The sequence below is a fragment of the Rhineura floridana genome, chromosome 17, assembly GCF_030035675.1.
Source record: "Rhineura floridana isolate rRhiFlo1 chromosome 17, rRhiFlo1.hap2, whole genome shotgun sequence".
NCBI lineage: Eukaryota > Metazoa > Chordata > Lepidosauria > Squamata > Rhineuridae > Rhineura > Rhineura floridana.
This window is the reverse complement of record NC_084496.1, coordinates 12,013,696-12,036,732: the sequence shown is the minus strand read 5'-3', so window position 1 is coordinate 12,036,732 and position 23,037 is coordinate 12,013,696. Positions and strand designations below refer to the sequence as shown.

General features: G+C 42.4%; 1 protein-coding gene across 1 annotated transcript in view; it reads right to left on the bottom strand.

Annotated features, from left to right (window-relative positions):
• The window catches only part of BMERB1 (bMERB domain containing 1), a 64,113-nt gene that overhangs the window by 16,385 nt on the left and 24,691 nt on the right, over positions 1 to 23,037 (bottom strand). Inside the window, exons 2-3 of the mRNA XM_061599933.1 lie at positions 20,208 to 20,331; positions 9,270 to 9,343 (exon numbers count right to left, since the gene is read on the bottom strand). Coding sequence (XP_061455917.1) covers positions 9,270 to 9,343; positions 20,208 to 20,331 — 198 coding nt within the window. The remainder of the gene's footprint in view (positions 1 to 9,269; positions 9,344 to 20,207; positions 20,332 to 23,037) is intronic.

Genomic DNA, 23,037 nt, shown 5'->3' with positions numbered 1-23,037 from the left:
CCTTGTTTTAGCCTTTTGTTACAATATATTTTTCTTATATATTAATAGGATGGATCAAAAAGGTTCAAAAGTAAAGCTAGATCAAAAGGCAATAGCCCACACAAATATAACTCATTTCTCTTCTCCTAGTCCCAGTTACAATATTAAACCAGGCAATCAAGAACACAGGAAAAAGAGGGCAACGGTTGTTTTGGGGTTTTTTTGTCCTGTCTCAGTCTCTAGAGCAGCGTTTCCCAACCAGTGTGCCTCCAGATGTTGTTGGACCACAACTCCCATCTTCCTGACCATTGGCAATGCTGGCTGAGGCTGATGGGAGTTGTGGTCCAACAACATCTGGAGGCACACTGGTTGGGAAAGGCTGCTCTAACCACTACATCACAAATAACCATTGATGATTTATTTTTCCAAGTCCTTAGAATGTTTTTACGTTGCGTTACTAAATGAATATATCAACCCTTCTCTTTCCCCGCACTTGAGCTTGTAGCCTTGGTTACTCTCCCAGCTCGGGATTTCAAGCTTGCCTGACGAGGTCAAGCCTGAGCTGATGTTTCAACAAAAGCTCTGAGATATCACTGCCACACAGAAAGCCTCTCAAAAGGCGGACTTCCTGGAAGTGAGTGCCCAGCTGGTGATTGTCTCTGAGAGATCTCTGCCTCAGAGGAAGCTTATTTCAGTTTAAAAGCCAGCCAAGAGGAAACTTTGACTGGCTTAAATGTTCTCCAAGGTATAGGTGAACCGATCAGATTTTCCACAGGACTTCGTTGAGCTGTCGGCTGCTGGAATTGATCAGGAATTCCCTGAGATAAGAAGGCATACCGATCAGCTGAAGACGGAGTCAGGACTTCCAACATGCTGTACTGAAAAAAAGCGAAGCGTTTTTTTTTCTTCCTAAAAACGTTCTTAACCAGCGAGCCTCCTTCTGTCTAAATCTTATCATTTGGCTTAAATTACTACAATAAAAGGGATTTGTTTACGAATCAGCAACTGAGAAACCTGGGTGAGTCATACTTTTTCTCATTTAAATATAATTAAGGAAGAAAGAAAATGTAAACAATTTATATTTTTTTTTTACGACAAAAAGCTGGCCTGAATTTGGAGTTTTAAAGATTAAAAACGGATGAGAGGTAGTTATTATTTGATGGAAATATATTTTGGACTATTTTTCTCCTTGGATTATTTCTTTTTGGACGAATCTGCTGTTCGTATATGTTACTAATCGCTTGGTGTTGTGAACCAGAATTGTTTTGCATTCCTGGACGTAGATAAGAACTGTGCTGGCCGAACTATAATAACAGGCCTGGAATATTAACTCTTTTGTTGGTGGAGGAAAAAAAAAAGAAATAGACTGCCTCTAAGTTTTGGAACAGTGGTTAATATCAGAAATTAAAGGCTTCTTTAGAATGACAACTAGAAAAGCAACTAAGGCTCAGGAGCAAAGAGGTTCAATTGATCCACAGGAAGGGGCTTTACCCCCAGATATGTTTCAAAAAATAATGGAAGGGATTAGTGATATAAAACAGGAAATGAAAACTGAATTGATAGATATAAAAGACTATATTAAAACACAAGTGGATGAGATTAAAGGGACAATTGGATAAATAAAGGAGGATGCAAAAAATACTAAAGAAAAGGTACAAATCTTGGAGAATAGAACAGATATATTAAATCTGGAATTAGAAAAAAAAATGGACTACATGGCTGTGATTGAATTGAGAAATAAAGAACATTGTTTGTGATTCCATGCAATCCCTGAGGAAACAGGTGAAGACATCAGAGATAAAATTGTTAATGCTTTAGTAAAATTTCTGGATTTGAATGAAGATCGGATGAAATTTGAAATAGATAAAGTTTATAGAATTAATTCCAGATATGCAACAATGAAAAAAATTCCAAGAGATGTGCTTGTTCACTTTATAAAAAAGACGACCAGAGATATGGTATTACAACAACACTTCAACAATACCTTTAAAATTGATGGTAAGGAAATACTGGTGATGAAAGAAATTCCTATTAGACTTTTACGTAAGAGAAAAGAATATGCTTTCTTTACAGAAAAACTTAAGCAATGCAAAATTCAATTTAGATGGGATGTTCCAGAAGGAGTGATTTTTACATTCAGACAACAGAAATATCGATTGAATACTGTTCAAAAAGCAAGGGATTTCTTGAGAAAAGCTTCAAAAGACATGGAAGAAGATAAACTCAGATATGGATACAATTCCTGGGAAACAAAGTCAACAGGAACATGCAGAGGAGGGGAAGGAAGATGATGGATTAAAGGGAGCAGCAGGTACATTTTAAAATACACGCTTAAAGATGGATTACAAATATCTAACTTGAAATATAAATGGAGCCAACACCGCGCAGAAGAGAAAGTGTTTCATTATTTGAAAAAATTAAAATTGGATATAATTTGTTTACAAGAAACTCATATTAAGAAGAAAGATTCCAAATATTTGATTTGTAAAAATTTGGGTGAAGAATTTATTTCGGCTGGATCAAAAAAAAAATGGAGTTGTTCTTTACATTAACCCACAATTGCTTCCTAAATTGATATTACTGGATGATAGTGGTAGATTTGTGGGGGTTGAAATTACTTTACAGGGCATAAAAATTTTGATAGTGGGTATTTATGCCCCCAATGAAGATAAAACAAGGTTTTACACAGGACTTATGGAAAAATTGTCAGAGTTTTCATATGATCATTGGTGTGTCATGGGTGATTGGAATGGGGTAATCTTACCAAAAATTGATAGACTTTCTGAAAAAAATATTAAAGAGACACAGGGTAAATTACCGAAGATTTGCTTTGAACTGATGGAAAATTTAGAATTGGTGGATACCTGGAGATATATAAATGATAACGCAAAGGAATTTACTTATTTTTCAGAAAGACATAAAACATTCTCGAGGATTGATATGATTTGGATGTCTAAAAATCTAGTGAAAGATATTGTTAAAATGGATATATTACCAAAAACTTTTTCGGACCACAATCCTGTGATATTAACTTATAAAAAAAAAATCTTGGATTTAGATGGAGACTAAATGAATCTTTATTACAGAATGACAAAGTAGTACAAGAATGTAAGAAGAAATTAAAAGAGTTTTTTGAACATAATTTACATAAAGGAACAAATGAAAATGTTGTTTGGGATACAAGTAAGGCATTTATGAGGGGATATTTTATTAAATGTAACTCTGAATTAAAAAAAAGAAACAACAGAAAATGCAATTAATTTTGGAAGAAATAAAACAAAAAGAGGAAGAATTGAAAAAGAATCCAACTAAAGCTTCTATTGTAAATCAAATTAAAATGTTACAGAATCAAGTATCAATGCTGACAGTTAGAGAACATAAGAACATAAGAACATAAGAAGAGCCTGCTGGATCAGGCCAGTGGCCCATCTAGTCCAGCATCCTGTTCTCACAGTGGCCAACCAGGTGCCTGGGGGAAGCCCGCAAGCAGGACCCGAGTGCAAGAACACTCTCCCCTCCTGAGGCTTCCGGCAACTGGTTTTCAGAAGCATGCTGCCTCTGACTAGGGTGGCAGAGCACAGCCATCATGGCTAGTAGCCATTGATAGCCCTGTCCTCCATGAATTTGTCTAATCTTCTTTTAAAGCCATCCAAGCTGGTGGCCATTACTGCATCTTGTGGGAGCAAATTCCATAGTTTAACTATGCGCTGAGTAAAGAAGTACTTCCTTTTGTCTGTCCTGAATCTTCCAACATTCAGCTTCTTTGAATGTCCACGAGTTCTAGTATTATGAGAGAGGGAGAAGAACTTTTCTCTATCCACTTTCTCAATGCCATGCATAATTTTATACACTTCTATCAGGTCTCCTCTGACCCGCCTTTTCTCTAAACTAAAAAGCCCCAAACGCTGCAACCTTTCCTCGTAAGGGAGTCGCTCCATCCCCTTGATCATTCTGGTTGCCCTCTTCTGAACCTTTTCCAACTCTATAATATCCTTTTTGAGATGAGGCGACCAGAACTGTACACAGTATTCCAAATGCGGCCGCACCATAGATTTATACAACGGCATTATGATATCGGCTGTTTTATTTTCAATACCTTTCCTAATTATTGCTAGCATGGAATTTGCCTTTTTCACAGCTGCCGCACACTGGGTCGACATTTTTATCGTGCTGTCCACTACAACCCCAAGGTCTCTCTCCTGGTCAGTCACCGCCAGTTCAGACCCCATGAGCGTATATGTGAAATGAAGATTTTTTGCTCCAATATGCATAATTTTACACTTGTTTATATTGAATTGCATTTGCCATTTTTCTGCCCATTCACTCAGTTTGGAGAAATTGAAAGGAAACTAAATTTTGCTAAACAAAGGACTTTTGAATTTGCAAATAAACCGAGGAAATGGTTAGCATATAAATTAAGAAAAGAACGTCAAAAAAATATTATTTTAAAGATACAAGAAGGAGATGAGATGCTGACAGATAATGTAAATATCAAAAAGATTTTTCATCAATATTATTCAAAATTGTACAAGTGTCAGGAAATCCCATCTGAAAAAATAGAAGAGTATATATCTAAACAGAATTTGCCTAAAATTACAGACTTCCAGAGACAAGCTATTAATGGCCCTATCACATCAAGAGAGAGATCTGAAGCTATAAACAAAATTAAATCAGGAAAGGCGCCAGGACCAGATGGGTTATCTGCAATGTACTATAAATGTTTGGAGGAAGAACTCTTGCTACCTTTACAGTATACAATGAATTCTATTTTGCAAGAGGGAAAGATACCGGATAGTTGGAAAAATGCTAACATAACATTAATACCTAAAGAGGAGCAAGATTTAACTAAAACAAAAAATTATCGGCCGATATCTCTATTGAATAATGACTATAAAATTTTTACAATGATCTTGGCAGAAAGAATGAAAATAATATTGCAACAATTTATCCAGGAAGATCAATCAGGGTTTTTACCTAAAAGACAATTACGTGATAACGTCAGGAATGTCTTGAATGTCTTGGAATATTTAGAACAACGAAATGATAAACAAGCAGCTTTGATTTTCTTAGATGCTGAGAAAGCATTTGATAATTTGAATTGGAAATTTATGTTTCTGGTTTTGGAGCAAATGGATTTTGGAGACAATTTTATAAAATGGATTAGATCGATTTATACATCTCAGAAGGCTCAGATAATTGTTAATGGAGATTTAACGGATTCATGTGAAATACAAAAGGGTACAAGACAGGGATGTCCATTATCTCCCCTTCTATTTATTCTGGTTTTAGAAGTGCTGCTTAGAGATATAAGGCAAGATAAAAGGATTTCGGGATTAAAGATAAAAAAAGAAGAATATAAACTGAGAGCATTTGCTGATGATTTGATAATTATATTAGAAAACCTTTTGGAAGGAATTAATGTATTGATGGACAAATTAAAAGAATTTGGACCGTTAGCAGGATTTAAGATCAACAATCAAAAAACAAAGATGTTGGTGAAAAATTTAACTTTAAGGGAACAGAAAGAGTTAATGGACAAGACAGATTTTACAATAGAGAAATATTACAATAGGTATCATTATGACAAATAAAAATTCAAAGTTGTTTCATAATAATTATGAAAAATTATGGACAGAGATTAAGAAAGATCTGCTAAAATGGGATAAACTACAATTGTCATTAATGGGTAGAATATCTGTGATAAAAATAAATGTATTACCGAGAATGATGTTTTTGTTTCAAACAATACCTGTAATATCCTCTGATTTACCTTTTAAACAATGGCAAAAAGATATCTCTAAATTTGTATGGCAAGGAAAAAAACCAAGAGTTAAATTTAAATTACTACAAGACGCCAAAGAAAGAGGAGGACTGGGATTACCAAATCTGAGACTTTATTTTGCTGCCTGCTGTTTAGTCTGGATAAAGGAATGGATCTTATTGAGGAATAAAAGACTATTGGATTTGGAGGGCCATAACCTGAAGTGGGGATGGCATGGATATCTATGGTATGACAAAGTAAAAGTAAATGTAGACTTTAATAATCATTTTATAAGACGTCCTCTGTTGAAAATATGGAATAGATATAAACCAAGGTTCTATTCGAAAATACCATTATGTGTCTCAAGTCAAGAAGCGTTTTACAGAAGAGAAATGGCTGGAAAAGAGAAATGGTTAACTTATCAAGAACTATTAGAAAATGTACATGGAGAATATATAATGAAAGAGAGAGAACAACTGATAAAGGAAGGATATAGTTCTCAATGGTTTGCCTATTTACAATTGTTTGAAAGATATAAAATGGACAAGAAAATGTATGGGTTTGAAATAAATAAATCTGATTTTGAAATAGGTTTGTGTACAAATGATGAAAATACAATTGCGAAAATGTATAAATTCTACTGAAAATGGATATGGAAGAAGAACAAGTAAAAGAGTGTATGGTAAAGTGGGCAAAAAAATTTGGTTATAACATACAAATGGATCAATGGGAAAATATGTGGAAAAAAGGCTTGAGATTTACATTATGCTATAATCTCAAAGAAAATTTCTATAAAATGATGTACCGTTGGTACATGACTCCAGAAAAGTTGTCAAAAATGTATAGTAATGTTTCTAATGTTTGTTGGAAATGTAAACAACAAGAAGGATCATTTTATCATATGTGGTGGCTGTGTAAAAAGGCAAAATCATTTTGGGCACAGATAGGTAGGATGATGCAAAAAATTCTAAAGATAAATATTCAGTCAAAACCAGAATTTTTTTTATTGGGTTTTATGGATAAACAAATAGAAAAGAAATATGGAAGAATAATATTATATATGATTACGGCAGCAAGATTATTATATGCACAAAAGTGGAAAATGGAATCAACACCAACAACGGAAGAATGGCTATTGAAATTAATGGACTTAGTAGAGATGGATAAATTGACATGTCTACTTAGAGAAAAATCGACAGACACATTTCTTAAGGAATGGAAGCCTCTCTTAGACTTTTTGTTGAAAGATCAAAATAAAATGATGATATTGGGATTTGACGATTAACTAAGATAGCCTATGGAGAAAAGTGATCCTGTATGTATATATTAAGGGACAGGTTTGATGTATATTATATACTCATAGCTGATCTGCGACAAATCGGAAGTCAACTATTTTATTTTTATTTTTTTTGTTGTATTGTTATGTTTTTTGACTTTGTTTTGTTTGTCTTTTGAAAAATTTGAATAAAAATTATTAAAAAAAAAAAAGAAAGCCTCTCAAAAGGCATCCTGGAGACCTGAGCACGGTCCACAGCGTTCCTCAAAACAGGTTTGCTGTGGCCGTCTTTGGCGGCTTCGGTTCTCTGCTGACTACACACGAGGTGGGCCGCCGTCTGGGCTCTGTCATGGTGTGCCTCTCTGGTTCTTTTGGGGTGGAATGATCTCGGGTTTTTCGCTCTGCGTGTGGGTCTGTTACACTAGCATGTTGAGAAATGCACACAGCTTCTGACAGAACCCATCTGGTTTTGCATTCGAGCGACAACCACAACCGCCATTCCTGAATGCATTAATCAGACCTACATAAAATGGTACTTTGACGTCGATGCTCAGTCTCTGTTACTGATGCATTACCCCTCTCTCTCTCTCTTTATGCCGTCTTGATTAATTAAAACAGGAGACATCTGCTCTTCCTACAGTCTTAGTTTCACAACCTCCAGGCACAGCTTGCCCTAAGATAAATGGCGCCCTTGGCAAAGAGTGCCTCCCCCCCCCGTGGTCAGCTCTGCAGGGACACCCCGAGGGTTCATGGGGCCTGATGCAGGTGTGATGTTGGGCGCCCTGCTACAAGGACCCATGAGTGCATGTACAAACCTGGGGGCCACATGTGAGAATTATTGCATGCATGGACTACATGTGAGAAATCATGGGAAATCACTGGGAGGAAGAGCGGGATGTAAATCTGATAAATGAATCAATCCTCGCCTGCAGCTCCTCTTTGCCCTGGGATCGAGCAGAATCCCAGATGTGCTTCATTCTTTCTAACATGGGGATAGGGATCAGGTTGTGCTTCTCCTGTGCACTTCATCCAAATTCCAACCCCCTTCTGGCAGAGCTTCTTTCTGCTCCCTGGAGCTCACTCTCCCCAGTCTTCTGGTTGTAGCCAGCTGCTGGCCTTCCATTCAGGAAGGAAGGATCCCTCCTCTAAGACCTGGCCTCACACCTCTCCTACATCTCTCCCTGTGGTAACTGCCACAGAAAATTAGTGTCCAGTGGCACCTTGCCTGGAAATGTTAGGTGGTGTTCATCACTCCCTCACCCCACTGATATTTACCCAGCGTAAATGACATTAAAGTGGATTAAAAAAAAAAAAACTTTAAAGCTAACTGAAGGAAGGTCCTTTTTTGTTGTTAGTACCCAAACAGCCTGTACCACTTTTTTTTAAAAGGATACAGACAATTGCTTTTTGCCACCCTAGCTCACTGCGGACAGTACATTAAAAAAACACAGCCACTGAGCTCAGCTTGGCCACCACACCCATCCCCAGCGACCGCCCAGCTCACCCACCCCTAAGGCCAGCCTTGCCTCTAGGGTTTTACAGATGCAAACAGAGCCAAGTTTGGAATTAAAAAATCATCGTCCTTAAGGTTTATATAGTGCTTCTGAGTGTTCAAAGCATTTTGCATGCATTGCAGTCCTTTCAACAATCATGTAAGGTATGTCATTATTATTGTCCTCCATTTTGCAGAGGGGGGGACTGAATCAGAGAAGGCGAGCTTGCTTAAGGCTTTTTAGCAAGTTTGTGTTAGCAAAGTCACAGATGGAGTCCAGAAAGAAAAGTCCTGATAACACTTCACTGAACAAACAGAAAAAAAGCGTATAATCTGAGGAGAAAGGAACAAAAAAGTTCTGTCTTTCAGTTCAGGCCTTGTACAGGGCAGGGAGACCTTCAACCCAAATGTACAGAGGAAAACTCCCTCAGAACGACACAGGAGAGCAAATGCTATCTTGCGGAAGATCATGCCACTCTGCCTAGTTGTTAAGCAACACCTCCACAGATCTCTCTCTTAGCTAATTGATGTTAACACTAACAGAATTAACCCTTAAGTTACAAACTGAATGATCCCTGCTGTTGCGCTTCCAGCAGCTTGTGCGAGAGACAAGATTCAAACTGGGGAATTCCTGATTTGTGGCTCAAGTTGCTAGTTGGGTTGATGGGACCTCCACTAGGACAGGTTATAATTTGAAGGGGTTTGCTTATTACTGTTTTGCTTTTTTTAACGCATGCAAGAAATATTCTCAAAGAAATTACCTGGGATTGCTACTAAATTCTGCAGCTCTTTCTTTAGGTTCATGATGTCCTTGCACAACTGGATATCATCCATCCTAGAGTAACAGGAAGAAAGGGAGAGAACATAGTGTTATATCTTTTTGTAGAATCAGTTCAATTTAGTCTGCATACACGTGATACATTTAAAGCAAATGACTTCCCCCAAGAATCCTGCGAACTGTAGTTTATCCCTCACAGAGCTACAATTCCCAGGACCCTTAACAAACAACAATCCCTGGGATTCTTTGAAGGAAGCCACATGCTTTAAATGTACTTTAAATGTAGGGTGTGTATGCAGCCTAATAAAACTCTTCTTTAAATCTTTTTCTTTATTTTGATCAAAAACGTATCATTCAATAACATGTAAGAAATTTAGAAAGTAAAAAATGCAGCTGCATGAGAATGAAAATTAAACATGCAGCAACAAAAAGGAGGTACAAATTTGGGCTGTTGCATTCACAATCCCTGGGAAGAAGACAAAGAGTTATTGGTCTTGGAGGTTAAGAATATATTCAGTTAACAAACTCCAGTTCTGTGCAAATACATACATACATACGTGTGTGTGTGTGTGTGTGAACGAGTATGTTATGTCTTGTTTCATTGCTGTTCTGATTATTCATTTGTTTATTTATTAAATTTATATCCTGCCCTTCCTCCTAGAAGGAGCTCAGGGCAGCACACAAACTATAAAACACTAAAAGCATATACAAAACATATTAAAAACAGAACATCTTTTAAAAAAAAAATCTTTAAAAACATCTTAAAAACAAATTCCAACACAGATGCGGCCTGGGATAACGCTCCACTTATTGAAAGAGGAAGGTCTTCGGCATCAAAAAGACATCAGAGACAGTGCCTGTCTAATATTTAAGGGGAGGGTTATATTTGGTCTGAATTTTTCTTGTTATTTCTGTTATTACGCTTTAACTTGCTTTGAGACACTTTGGAGTAAAAGATGACAGAGAAGTATAATAAATAATAATCTATTAGGTTTCTGCCTTTCTTCCTTTTATTTTTGTGACTAAATTCATATTTTGGGACCCCATTCTCTTCTTGCTGTGATATGGCTGAGCGCAGAATGAGCCTGGTGGGGCAGTGCCCTGTTCCCCCACATCTTCCGTGTCCAAAGCAGATGCTCTACCACTGAGCTGCAGCCCTTTTCAGCCTTTTGGCCTTCAAAGCACTGGTGACAGCAGAGGGCCAAGTTTCCTACAACTGCAAGCAGAAGTGCTTCTGGCTCCATCCATGGATCTCACCATCCACCAATGGCAGCTGGTGACTCCATGTCAATTGGGCAGTGGAATCCACTCCAGGTTTTAGTCTGAATATTCATGGAGCTATCCAAGATGCTGAACCTATTCTGGGGATAACTTTCAGGACCTTGGACAGCTCTTTGAAAGTTTGGGTTCCATTGGAGCGACTAGCCACCACTGCTATCCACCCACAAAAGAAGAGATTCATGCTATCATATGGCCCCTGGGATGCCCTCCCAGGGATGATAGAATTACAGCTTAAACATTTCACCTCACCTTAGAATCTTTAGGTTTCCTCTCCAGGGCTCTGGCTTAGTTCCTTCTGATCGTAAATCCTGCTTTATAACCCCCCTCCCCGGTTTCATTGCATTAAATGGCAGCGCCTTTTTATTTAATTAAACAGTCTTTAAAATGTTGCTCCTCTCTTGAGGGAACCAGTATTAAATACATGCTCCATTATGAGCAAACTGCTTATTGCGCTCTGTGCATGTTATATTTTTGAGAAATGGGATTCATATCATGAGAACAATCGTATTTGAGCGAAATTACCACATTCATTAGAAGGCAACAGTTTATCCGGAGGAGAAGGCACACTGGGAATGGGATGGATCCTCAAACAGGCACAAACCAGGGTTGCTCTAGTAAAGGTACAAGAATACTAGAATATCAGCAAAGAAACTGATCTAGAATCACACTTCTGGCAGCACAATCCTATGGTGCTTCTATTTGCAGGAGTTTTCATACTGGTTCAGCAGACTTCACTGCATCCCATCAGAAGTACACAAAGGTCCCCCAGTTCACATTGAAAGCCGAATTTATCAAATTTGCACTTTCCGAAACTACATTAGAACCAAAAACACAGCCATCCGTCAAAATGTGCACTTATCCGAATTCTGTGATTCAGTTCTCCAACTGAGCAATGTTTGCAAAAAAGCAAAAGCACATACAAAAATGCATTGTATTAGGAGAAATTGCTTGCAAAAATGTGGACTTTCGTCAAAACTGCATGCAAAAAAAATGTATTTAGTAGAAGAAATTTTTCAAAAACAAACTGCAAATTGCTTCAGAAATGTGGAGAACCAAATTTAAGAGTCAAAATATGGGAGAGTGAAAGAACGAAAATGAACAGATCCTTCCATCCTTACATCATCCTGAGGTCTGAGATGTTGTACAGCATTCTTCTTAAAGGTCTTGTCCATTGCACACCAGAACTTCAGCTTTTTGTAATTAAAGTGGATTGAAGTGCTGTGGCACTCTAGCTTGGGAGGAGCTTTCGCCCTCCAGATGTTGCTGAACTACACTTCTCATCAGCCCCAGCAAGTATGGCCAACAGCCAGAGATGATAGGAGCTGTGGTTCAGCAACATCTGTAGGGCCAAAGGTTCCCTGCTCCCACCCTAGTGCAACATATCCACTTTTTAATATATTTTTTTAAAAAATGGAATTTTTGCTGTTTAGAAAGTGGCAAAAATTGTTTTATTTGTTTAACAGAATTTATATCCCTGAAGCACCTTGCACATATCCTTGATAGTTCAAACTAAAACCCGGAGCAGATTCACTGCCCCACTGACATTGGGGCCACCTGTCTCCACTGCCCGGAGGGGCCCTAAGTGCTGCAGTCCCATAAGAGTATAATAAGAATCCTGCTGGACCAGACCACCACCTTGGTCTGCTCAGACAGCCAAAAGGAGTAGATGGTTCTGCCTTTGGAGCCAGGAAATGTTCAGTCTAGAGTTAGCAGATGCAATGTTAGGGTGGGGCTAAATTCATCAACAGAGCTCATGTAATCTATGCCTGCCTGCTGTCTTTGGAAACAGATTGCTTTGCTTTGAAAGAACAGGGAGACTTTAATGGGAAGTTGATCAACTGTTGAAAACCTAAGACAGATGTGGGGAGACTGTGGAGCCCAGATTATTATTATTAATATTACTATTAATTAGATTTATTAGTCGCTTGTTACCCAAAGGTCTCCTAGCAACTTACAACGATGTTAAAAACAAAAACAAATATATCATACTATAAAAACAAAACGATAAAACAGCAACACCCCCATGCAGCTCCAGTAAGCGTTGGTGGCGTACTAGTAACAGACAACATCATCTCAGTCTATCAAATGCCTGGGAGGAAAAGGTAAGTCTGTACCTGGTGCTGAAAAGATGTCAGTGAAGGTGCCAGGCAGACCTTACTGGGGAGTGTGTTCCCCAGATGGGGAGCCACAACTGAAAAGGCCCTCTCCCTTGTCACCATCCTCCAAGCCTCCCTCAGAGGGGGAAGCTGGAGAAGAGTCTCAGAAGAAGATCTCAGGGTCCGGGTAGGTTCATATCAGGAGAGGTGTTCCAGAAGAGATGTTGCTGGATTCCAACTCCCATCAGCCCCAGTGAAAGGTCAGGGATGATGGGAACTGTAGTCCAGCAAAATGAAGATGCTTGCCTAATATTAGTAGGTTAACAAGACTTCTATGGCAAGATTCACCTGGCATCCTATATTGCATTGTAGTATCTATTTTATTGACTAGATATGTACCCTCCCAAGCTACACCCTTCACCAGCTCTGCTGTTTTTGCCCAGAAGGAATGTTTCCATGAACTCTGATCGTGCCTCTTGGTTGTCTGGATAGAAGATAGAAAGGGATGTGTGAGTGTGTACAGAAGCTGGCCTATTGGACAAAGGCACATTTTACCTTTATTACTCCACCTACTTTCACCACCCACCACAGGCATGTGAACCCCAGAGGGAATGTGGACCTTGTGCTGGAAAGGTTCCCCCCCCCAACCCTGCCTCAGATCAATGCACTTTGGTTGTAGGCAGAACCAAGAGAGGGTTTCCCAAAGGCTGTTAACTCCATGGCAAATAGTTGGAGATGGGTGGCTCCAATGTCAGTGAGGGTTTTAGGTTCAGCACCTTGGGCAGTTCCTTGAAAGTTCAGATTAAAACCCAGAGCAGATTCACTGGCCCACTGACATCAGAGCCACCCATCTCCACCGATTATAAAGATGGCATTTTGTCAAAGTCAAAGTCCCTAAGTAAGATGAACATCCTAATCCTGAAAGAAACATATTCCACCACATGGGCCCAGAGTGATGATAGGATCTAATGATGTTATTAAAACCAAACACAGGATTGTGCACCTCTTCCATATTTTTATTGTGAATGTTGTGTGCAGTTTTATCTTTTATTATTAAAAAAATCAAGTTTCTAGCCCTTATTGTTGTGAAGATGATGTGTGTTGGGCTTGTTGCCCAAATTAACAGAAGAACCCCATGTTACAATGGCAGCGTGCAGTCACTTGATCTGACAGGCAGGAGGGTGGGGATCAGAACATTACCGACATGCAGCATTCCCTTGCCATGGCTGATTTCTGCACATATGGCATCTGCAGAAGGGCTTATGTCAGAGGAAGGCAACCTGTGCTCTGAGAGTCACATGTGGCCTTCGGCCTAATTTCACATGGGTGGGAGGAACCCAAAGGGAGGGAAGGAGTAAGGGGGGAATTTGGGAGAAGGTGAAACAGATGGAACAAATGCAAGGAGGAGGCGGAGAAAGCTCTCTACAAGCAATCAGTTCAGACTTTTGGCAAGAGCAATCTCTTTGCCCCCTGGCAGTCTCTTGGATGGGGAGGGAGGGGCTGAGAGAGAAGGGGGTGTCAGAGAGAGAGAGAGGGAGGGAGGGAGGGAGGGAAGGGGGTGTCAGAGAGGGAGGGAGGAGGGAGGGAGAGAAGGGGGTGTCAGAGAGAGAAAAGGGAGTGTCAGAAAGGGAGAGAATAGGGTGTCATAGATAGAGACGGAGAGGGAGAGAGGGAAAGAATGGTGTCAAAGAGGGGAGAGAGAGAGGAGTCAGGGAGAGAAAGAGAAAAAGAAAGGAGTGTCAGGGAGAGGGGAGAGAGAGAGGAGTCAAGAAGAGAAAGAGAGAAAGAAAGGAGTGTCAGGGAGAGGGGGGAGAGAGGAGTCAGGGAGAGAAGGGGTGTCAGAGACGGAAGGACAGAAGGGATTGTCAAAGAGAGAAAAACAGATGACAGAAAAAGAGGGGAAAGGAAGTGTCCTCACCCACTTTTAACTTTGATCTTGCCCACCACGGGCATGCAGCCCCCAAGAGATGACTCCCATCGGAATGCAGCCCTCAGCAGAAAAAAAGATCCCCCCATCCCTGGTTAATGTACATAAATCCCAATGCTCATAAGCAAGGAATGCATGATCGGTAGCCTCCAGAGATGTGTACAGATGGCTTGCTCTGAACCTACATATATTAATAGGGGTGGGGTGAGTGGTCCCCTGGAGTTCAGGGAACAGGGCTAGTGGGCATGATTCTGATCCTCACAAACACACGTACAGGCATACTTCTCTCTAGGCATATGGATTGCATGTTGTACAGGGTTGCTATGAGCAAAATTTCCAGGACCACGTTAAGTAAGGTGTTCATATCTCCGTACATAAATAATATTTCAGCCCAAAGAAAGCTCGTCTGAGTTCTTTGCGGAAGGAGAGGTTAAAGGGCAACTGGAAGAAGAAAGACCTATCTAATTGGAAACAGCAAGAGCAGGACAGGGACTAATTGCTGTCTCTGCCCAGCAAAGACAACAGTCGGGGCCGCCTGCTAGGGACTTGATTACCCGTGCAAAGTCAGCGCTCTCGCCGTGCTCAGCTACATGAGATGTAATTGCTCCGGAGGTTATGAAACAGCACACCATGGCAGCTAATATTGACTGGCTTGAGAAATGAAATGAAATGAATCTGTGGAGAACTGATATCGGATATGGCAAGGAACGAGGGATCTGCTGATGCCAAGCACTGCCATCTCAGCCTCTAAACTGGGTTGGATCCAGGTATACTTAGAACAGAGATAGCCAATGTGGCGCCCTCCAGATGTTGTTGGACTACACTTGCCATCAGCCCCAGCCAGCATGGCCAATGGTCAGGGATGATGGGAGTTGCAGTTTAGCAATAGTTGGAGGGCACGACGTTGGCTACTATTACAGTATAGACTGATTGGAATCGCTGAGTTGTAGCCAGCTAAGCCCTACTTAGAGAAGACCCATTGAAACTAATGAACGTAAGCTTAGCATGCCCGTTAATTTCAACAGGTCTACTCTGAATAGGACTAGCATTGGATGCAACCCAATGGGACTGAGGTCAGTCATCTTGCCTAACTTGTCGCATTGATTTCATCGGGTCCATTTGACCAAGTCTGGATCCAGCCCATAGCTCTTGGAGCAGGGGCGAAGAACCTGCGGCCCTCAAGGTGCTGTTGGGACTCCAGCTTCCATCAGCCCCACGCAGAGTGGCCAAATGGTCAGAGATGATGGGAGCTGTAGTCCGGTACGTTCTGGAGGGACAGAGGTTCTCCATCTCTGCCTTAGAGCCTGGTCACTCTGCTGTCAGTTATCAACCCTAACAAATAGGCGTGCGTAGCGGAGGCTGGTCAATTAGGGTAAATGGGGCACTGCCCCGCCAGCTTCATCTCTGCGCTCAGTCCCCCAACTGCCTGCCTTCTTCCTTTGTAAGCTTCCTCCTCAGTCTCAGTGGTTATTCAGGGGCAAGCTGCCTCCGACAGTTCATTTAATTCAGTGAAATGAATGAGGGGTTTAATGACAAAGATGAACAGAGATACGAATCAATGAAAAGTGCAGTCCTAGAGGCCCTCTAGAGTGGTGGCGGCTGCAATTTTGTGTGTGTATTCCTGCAACATTTCATTGGTGCAATGCATTACTGTTGGATTTATACTGGACCATTCACACATCATTCAGCTTTAGGACAGCCAGCATAGTGCAGTGGTTAGAGTGTTGGACTAGGACCTGGGAGCCCGGGGTTCATATCCTGACTCAGCCACGAAACTTGCTGCGTCACCTTGGGCCAGTCACGGTCTCTCAGCCTAACCTACCTCGTAGGGTTGAGCTCCTTGGAGGGATATAAATGTAATAAAAGAAAATGAGTTCTGTGATGCTTCCCCAACATTGCCGCTTTATTTGTCAACATATTTGCATACCACTATTTCATTTCAAAACAACATCAAAGTGGTTTAAAACAAATAAAAACCATATAATAAAATGTTAAAAATACAGTAAAAACAAGGCCAACTATTTTGCAAGAAGACAACTTCTTAACTGTCCACCTAAGCCTTGGGGCACAGAAAGGTTTTTAGCAGGCCTTTAGAAGTTAAAACAGAAGGCGCCTGCTGAATCTCTGTTGGTAGAGCATTCCAGAGAACTGGGCCAATGACACACTGAAGGCTCGATTTCGTGCTGATGTGAAATGAGCATCGCCAACTCAGAGGACGACCAAAGCTGCTCCTGCAGATGATCCCAGAGATTGAGCTGGGAAATAAGAGTTCAGGCGGACCCTACGGCACCCTGAACCTAAGTTATTGCCACCTTGCATTGTAGTGCAACCAAGACACCGCAAAAAAACAACCAGAACACCCAGAGAGAACAGTTGTGGTGTAAAAAAAGTTACAGGATTTCATCTGGAAGCTTCGGCACATGCACAGATTGGAAAGGAAGCCGTATGTCCACCTCAAAACATTGGCAGGCGCAAAGAAGATTGAAAGTGGGATCGTATATACCATCATGAGCGCAAATCAGCATGAATGCACAATAAAAAGGAGGTCTGGAGGGGGCCCTACTTACCAGCAAATGGAATTACAGAATTAAAAAGCCTTGTGCTTTCCTACTGACAAAACTCTCTCCATGAATCAACCAGCTTGAAATGTGCTGTTGCAGCTGCTCAGTGATTCATGGATAATGAAATGTTCGTTCAGGCAGCTCCCTGGTGCGCTGGTCTGTGGTATCTTGCGTTCGGGATTCTGTCTTGTGCACAGCGTGAACTGCAACCAAAGGAAACTATCGAGATGTTTAGGGAGCAAAAGAAAAGGGCCCTGATCGCCCATGTTGTATGAGTATGGCAGTAATGGGGAGAGCGGGCACTGATTGTCACCAGGGGGAGCAGGGGGGAAAGGGTTAAACCAGGATGGGGAACAGCTGGAGGGCCACATTCCTTTTGGGGCAACCTTTCAGGGGCCACTTGCCAGTGATGGGTGAGGCCAGAAGCGGGCAGAAAAATGAATGTAAATTTTGCCTTTGACTAGTTTGAACCTTGAGAAAAGTCAGAGGAAAGCTGGTCAAAAAGGGAGCGTTTTGCCAAGGCTCTCCCCGCGGCAGCCTTCGCGTCAGATGGCTCCTCTTCACGGCCTGCCATATCAGCCGTCTGATCAGCGATAAACAGCACCAAGCAAAGCTGCGTTGGGGAAATTAAAAGGGCAAACTGGAAACCAGAAAGAAGCAGGCCAAGGGAGGAAAAGCCAAAGAAACAAAGCATGACAGACAGATGGCTCCTGGAGTACCCTTTTCCCCAGGAAATTTTTATCTCTGTTCTTGCAAATCCTCTGCGCTGTTTGGCATAACAAAACGTCAAGGGAAATTCAGCGCTTCAAGGGGAAGGATTGGACTCTGACTCACTGTGTCTATATGAGAGTTGACAAGACAAGGATTTGCTTGATTAGGAGGGATCAGGTGGGTGCCGTTCCTGAGCCTGTTCTTGCCTATGACGGTGCAATTGCTCCTAACTAATATTTGATTGTGACATTTTTAACGGCTGCGCTGACAAGGCTCTGCATTTCCAGAAGCTTTTAATCCCTTGCTGTAAATTTGCTCTAGACTTGAAACTCAGCATCCCCAAGCAACGTTGTCATGAGCTATGTTTGGGGAGGAGATTGTTTGGGGTATGGAATGATAAAGGCAGGCCCAGTGCCGGTGGTCAGCCAGGTCGGGCATTGGCCGAGGGGCCCAGGTTTTCAGAAGGGCCCCTCATTAGCATGACCTGTCAGTGGTGCCATTTGACACCCTCCTCGTAGGGATCATAGATGGCTATTTTAGTGGTGGCCTGGCTATGGTGCCACTTTTGAATGGGCTTGGCTGCCATCTGCAGGGACTGCCCACCCTCTTAATTTCCAAAACGCAATGCTCCAGCCTGTAGATCTGTAAGTCTATAAAAATTTATTTATTTATTTTATTTATTTATTTTATTTATTAAATTTATATACCGCCCGACTAGCAATAGCTCTCTGGGCGGTGAACATAAAACATAAAACATAAAACAAAAAATAAGCTTATAGAACTATCCAATCTGTAAAACTTAGCATATGAAATGTCTAAATATACACAATCAATAGGTTTCATAGATCTATAAGCCAAGGCATGCATTTTGGGTAAATTAAGATGGCTAGCAGGGAGGGTAATGAGTGGTGTTGCTGTGGTAGCGAAGCAGAGAAAGAAAGAATACTGCTGTCTGTGAGGGTGGGGCACTGTCAGGGGGCTGAACTCTGGTGCCAGATCTGGATAAGGAAAATGGGAAGGGGGACTTATTTATTTATTCCATTTATTAGTTGCCTAATTAAAAAAAAAATCTGGGCATTGCTTACAAAACTATCTGTGCCCATCCAGCTCCCTGAAAAGTGTTTCAACTCTTCTTCTCTTTTGCAGCACTTGAACTCCATCTCTTCAAGTCTCTGACTCCATAACTTTGTGACTCTTCCACCAACTACCTCATTGTCCAGCTGGGTTGATGCACACTATTTTCACTCCTCCCAGTCTTTTAGCCAATCAGAAGGAGCATATTTTTCCTTAATCTTCAGGTTCCTAGGATTAACTTTTGACCCTCCTATACAGAACTTTCCTCCTGTGAACTTTTGACCCTCTTGTGCAGGGCCGCCTTTAAACCTTGGAATCTAAAGCAGACAGAACCATTTTACAACCCAAGTTTTACAGCAAAAACAAACTAATACAAAATGGCTTGAAAGTCCTATTCCTTCACACTATTTTTATACCAAGTAAAACCATTGGTCCATCTAGTATGCTGTGGAGGAAGTAAAGAGAGAAATATAACTGTAGGAACCCAGTGAAACTAACTGGCAGGAGATTCAAGACAGATAAGAGACAGTACTTCTGCACACACATCATGTAATTAACCTGTGGACTTCACTTTCAAAAGTGTTGGTGATGGTTGGTGGCTTAGATGTCTTTAAAGGGAAACTAGGCAAAATCGCAAAAGTCTGCCTATGGCTGGTAGCTGGAAATGGGTAGGATCCACATCAGATTGCAGCGTGGAATGCTCAGGTTGCCAACCAGCCAGCCATGCCCTTTTCCAGATTACTCCATTTGATTCCCCTAAACAATGATTTTCCATCCCCCACACAGAAAGCATCCTGTGCTCAGACTTCATCAGACTGTTGTCATTTTTGCCACCTTTGGTTCTGCTTCTTTTTAACTAAAGTGGGCCAAATGTAGGTGCCTTCCTTAAGGACCCTCAGAATCCTGTCGCGGGCGCTACTGGTATCCACAAACAGGTGCTATCCCAGTTGAATCCCCTCTTTCCCCAAAGAACCACTGAAGACTTAGTTCACGAGGGCGAATGGGGCACTGCCCCACCAACCCCAGCCAGCCCCAATCTGCCTGCCTTCTTACTTACAACCAGTCCAGGGGGTGGCACTGCCTCTCCGCTCCTCCTCCTCAGTCTCAGCACTGCCTTTGTAGAACTCAGCAGGCAGGAGGAGGAAGGGGACAAAACTAGCATTAATTGACTCTGCCAGTCATTGGCTTCTGGCTCCAGTTTGGCTCCCTGCCTTCCACCCGACCAGTCCCAAATGGGCATCATCCATCACGGGGAAGGACCATTTACTTACATAAACCTGAGTTCTGATTCTCTTCTGACTAAGACTTCCCGAAGCTGCTGGATCTTTGCCATCTCCACTTCGATCTCCTCGGGCATCATGGTGGTTTCAGCCATTGAAATGATGTCAAGCTGATCTGTGTGGGATTTAAGATGGGCAGGAAATGAATGAGGGTTTGGCAAGGTTGGATGAACAGTCCTTTAAATACAAGAAGGCAAAACAAGTCTGTGCTGTGATCTCTGGGCAGGGGCGTCGCATACCTTGGAGAGTGGGACTTGAATTGGGTATGCAGTCATTCAGAAGTGCAGGGTCCCTTCATGATAGTCACACCACAACCCTTCACAGCCACTTTCCATTGTGTCCCTTGCTCTCCCTGTCATCTTGTGAGTCCACACTCGGTTACAACAGACATCCCTAGGAGCTAGTCAGCATGACAATGGAGGCTGTGTGTTAGCTACTGAGAAGAGTCTTCTCAGTGGCGACTCACCTCCTTTTATTCTGATTGGCTCCAGTCACAAAAGGACAAGGACTCTTCTCAGTGGCTAACATGCTCCCTTTTCATGCTGATTGGCTCATACATAGGGGAACTGGCTGGGACCCTGCTCCCAAAAAAGTACCAGGTCTATTACCCCCTGCGACCCTGGATGACTACACCCCTGTGTGTATGACATAAGAAGCCCTCCAACACCATCAAAAACAGTTAAAGATCATGTCCTTTGCTGCCTATTTCCAACCCAATGGTCATGAAAAGATAATCTTGCTTAAACTTCTATAAATTAGCGAAATAGTTCCCATTTCAAATACAATCCCCCCCTTAGAGCAACAATTTGCACCAACGTTAATGGCGGGGGGACTTCTGGAGCATAAAGTATTTCTGAACACGGATTGCATTAAGCCAGAGATCGTCGAGTTCAGCAATAATTGATGTGCCACGGCAGTGGCGCATAGAAGATCACAGGTTAAAAGCAGATGAGGGGAGAACCAGGCGGCACAAACTTAAAATGACATCATTAGTGGAAATGGGAATCAGACAGGAGCATGCACTGGAGTTGCACGAGGGTATCACTGTGGATTAAAGGCGAAGATGGTAATGGGGAGCAGGAGCGGGATGTCACAGTTTCCAGGTCCAAAGGGACCTCAAGAGGTTCTGCCTTGAGGTGACTCAAGCTATTTTGCTACCCGAGATTGGCATGAATTGCGCAGCCTCCTCCCTCGTCTTGCATCTCGTTGCATGGAGCAGACTCCTGCTGGGTCAGACCAAAGGTGCACCCTCACACACCTCTCTCCATCCGCCGTCCAGACATTATGCTGCCTTAGAGTGAGTCAGACTGTTATCTGTGCTGACTGGTAGCATCTCTCCAGGTTTTTCAGACGAGGGGTCTCTCCCAGCCCCGCCTGGAGATGCCGGGGATTGAACCTGGGACCTTCTGCATCCAAAGGAAATGCTCTGCCACTGAGCTACGGCCCTTCCCCAGAGTTCAAGGGTGCATCTGAGCTGGGCAAAGACTCTCCCGGAGAATGCGAAGCAGGGCCAGTGAGGGGTGTGGCTAGGGGAATCCCAAGGGCCAGATAAAGACACCTGGAGGGCCGCAGCTGGCCTCCACCCCTGTTCTACAGCCTTTGCCAAAAAAAAGTCTTCTAAAGGAGTCCCCTTGTGAACGGCATGCCAGCTCACCCACCCCTCCAGCCCTGAAGATTTTGGTGGGCACCAATTCAGCACGACCCTCATTCTAAGCTATGCGTGGAAAGGCTCAGAGGAAGAGCCATCGCTCAGCAGCAGAGCATCTGCTTGGCATGCAGAAGGTCCCACCTTCAATCCCCAGTGGCATCTCCACGTAAGGCTGGGAGAGACTCCTGCCTGAATCCCTGGAGAGCAGCTGCCAGTCAGTGTCGACAACACTGAGCTCCATGGACCAATGGTCTGACTCAGTGCCCGGCAGCTTCCTGTGTTCCTGTGACAGGCAGCCGACAGTCTGGGAGGGCGCTGATGACTCTTCCATTTCGCGTTTGCTGCCTTCCAACAAGAGCATGATATTTAGGTGCAGCAAGGCAATTAAGTGTCCCCAGTCCCTCCGCAAGCTTTACTCCTGGGTGTGAGCTTCTCCATCGCGGTCTAGGAAGAAATCGATCTTTGGGTCCTACGGTCAGCGCTTCAAAAATCCCTTCTCGGCTTTCTAATTGAACCACCCGCGCCGCCCGCTAGCTCTTGCTGTCTCCTCCATGAATAAATTTTGACACTCTCGTTATTCCTTGCCTGGTGCGTTTGTCAATGTTTAACAGCTCTACTTGGCTAAGTGTTTAATTGCACAGCACGTGAGCGTTGCACTTTACCTCTCCCCCCCCACCCCGCCAAAGAGGGGGAGGGAACCCTTTTCGTATTTCTCATTTGTAGGGAATGAATGGGTTTGATCCAGCATTCAGTGACAAACTGTACTATAATTTCATCTGTATGTGAATTTTACACATTACACACACACACCTCTCTATCTGCCATCCATGCGACCAGTAGTGTAATGGCAAATTCAGAAGTGTAGGGTACCTTCATGTTAGTCACAGCCATGTCCCCCTTTTTTGCTGCTGGGTTAAGAGTGAGATCCTTTTTAAACCTTATCCCACAACAACAAATATCCCTAGGAGCCAATAGGCATGAAAAGGGACAGGGTTAGCTGCTAAGAAGAGTCTTCTCAGTGGCTGACTCACCTCCTTTCACTCTGATTGGCTCCAATCAACAAGAAAGGCAAGGAAGCATGTTAGAAGACTCTTCTCAATGGCTAATACACTCCCCTTTCAAGCTGATTGTCTCATAGGATGTTGGAGACATAGGGACCCTGCTGGGACCCTG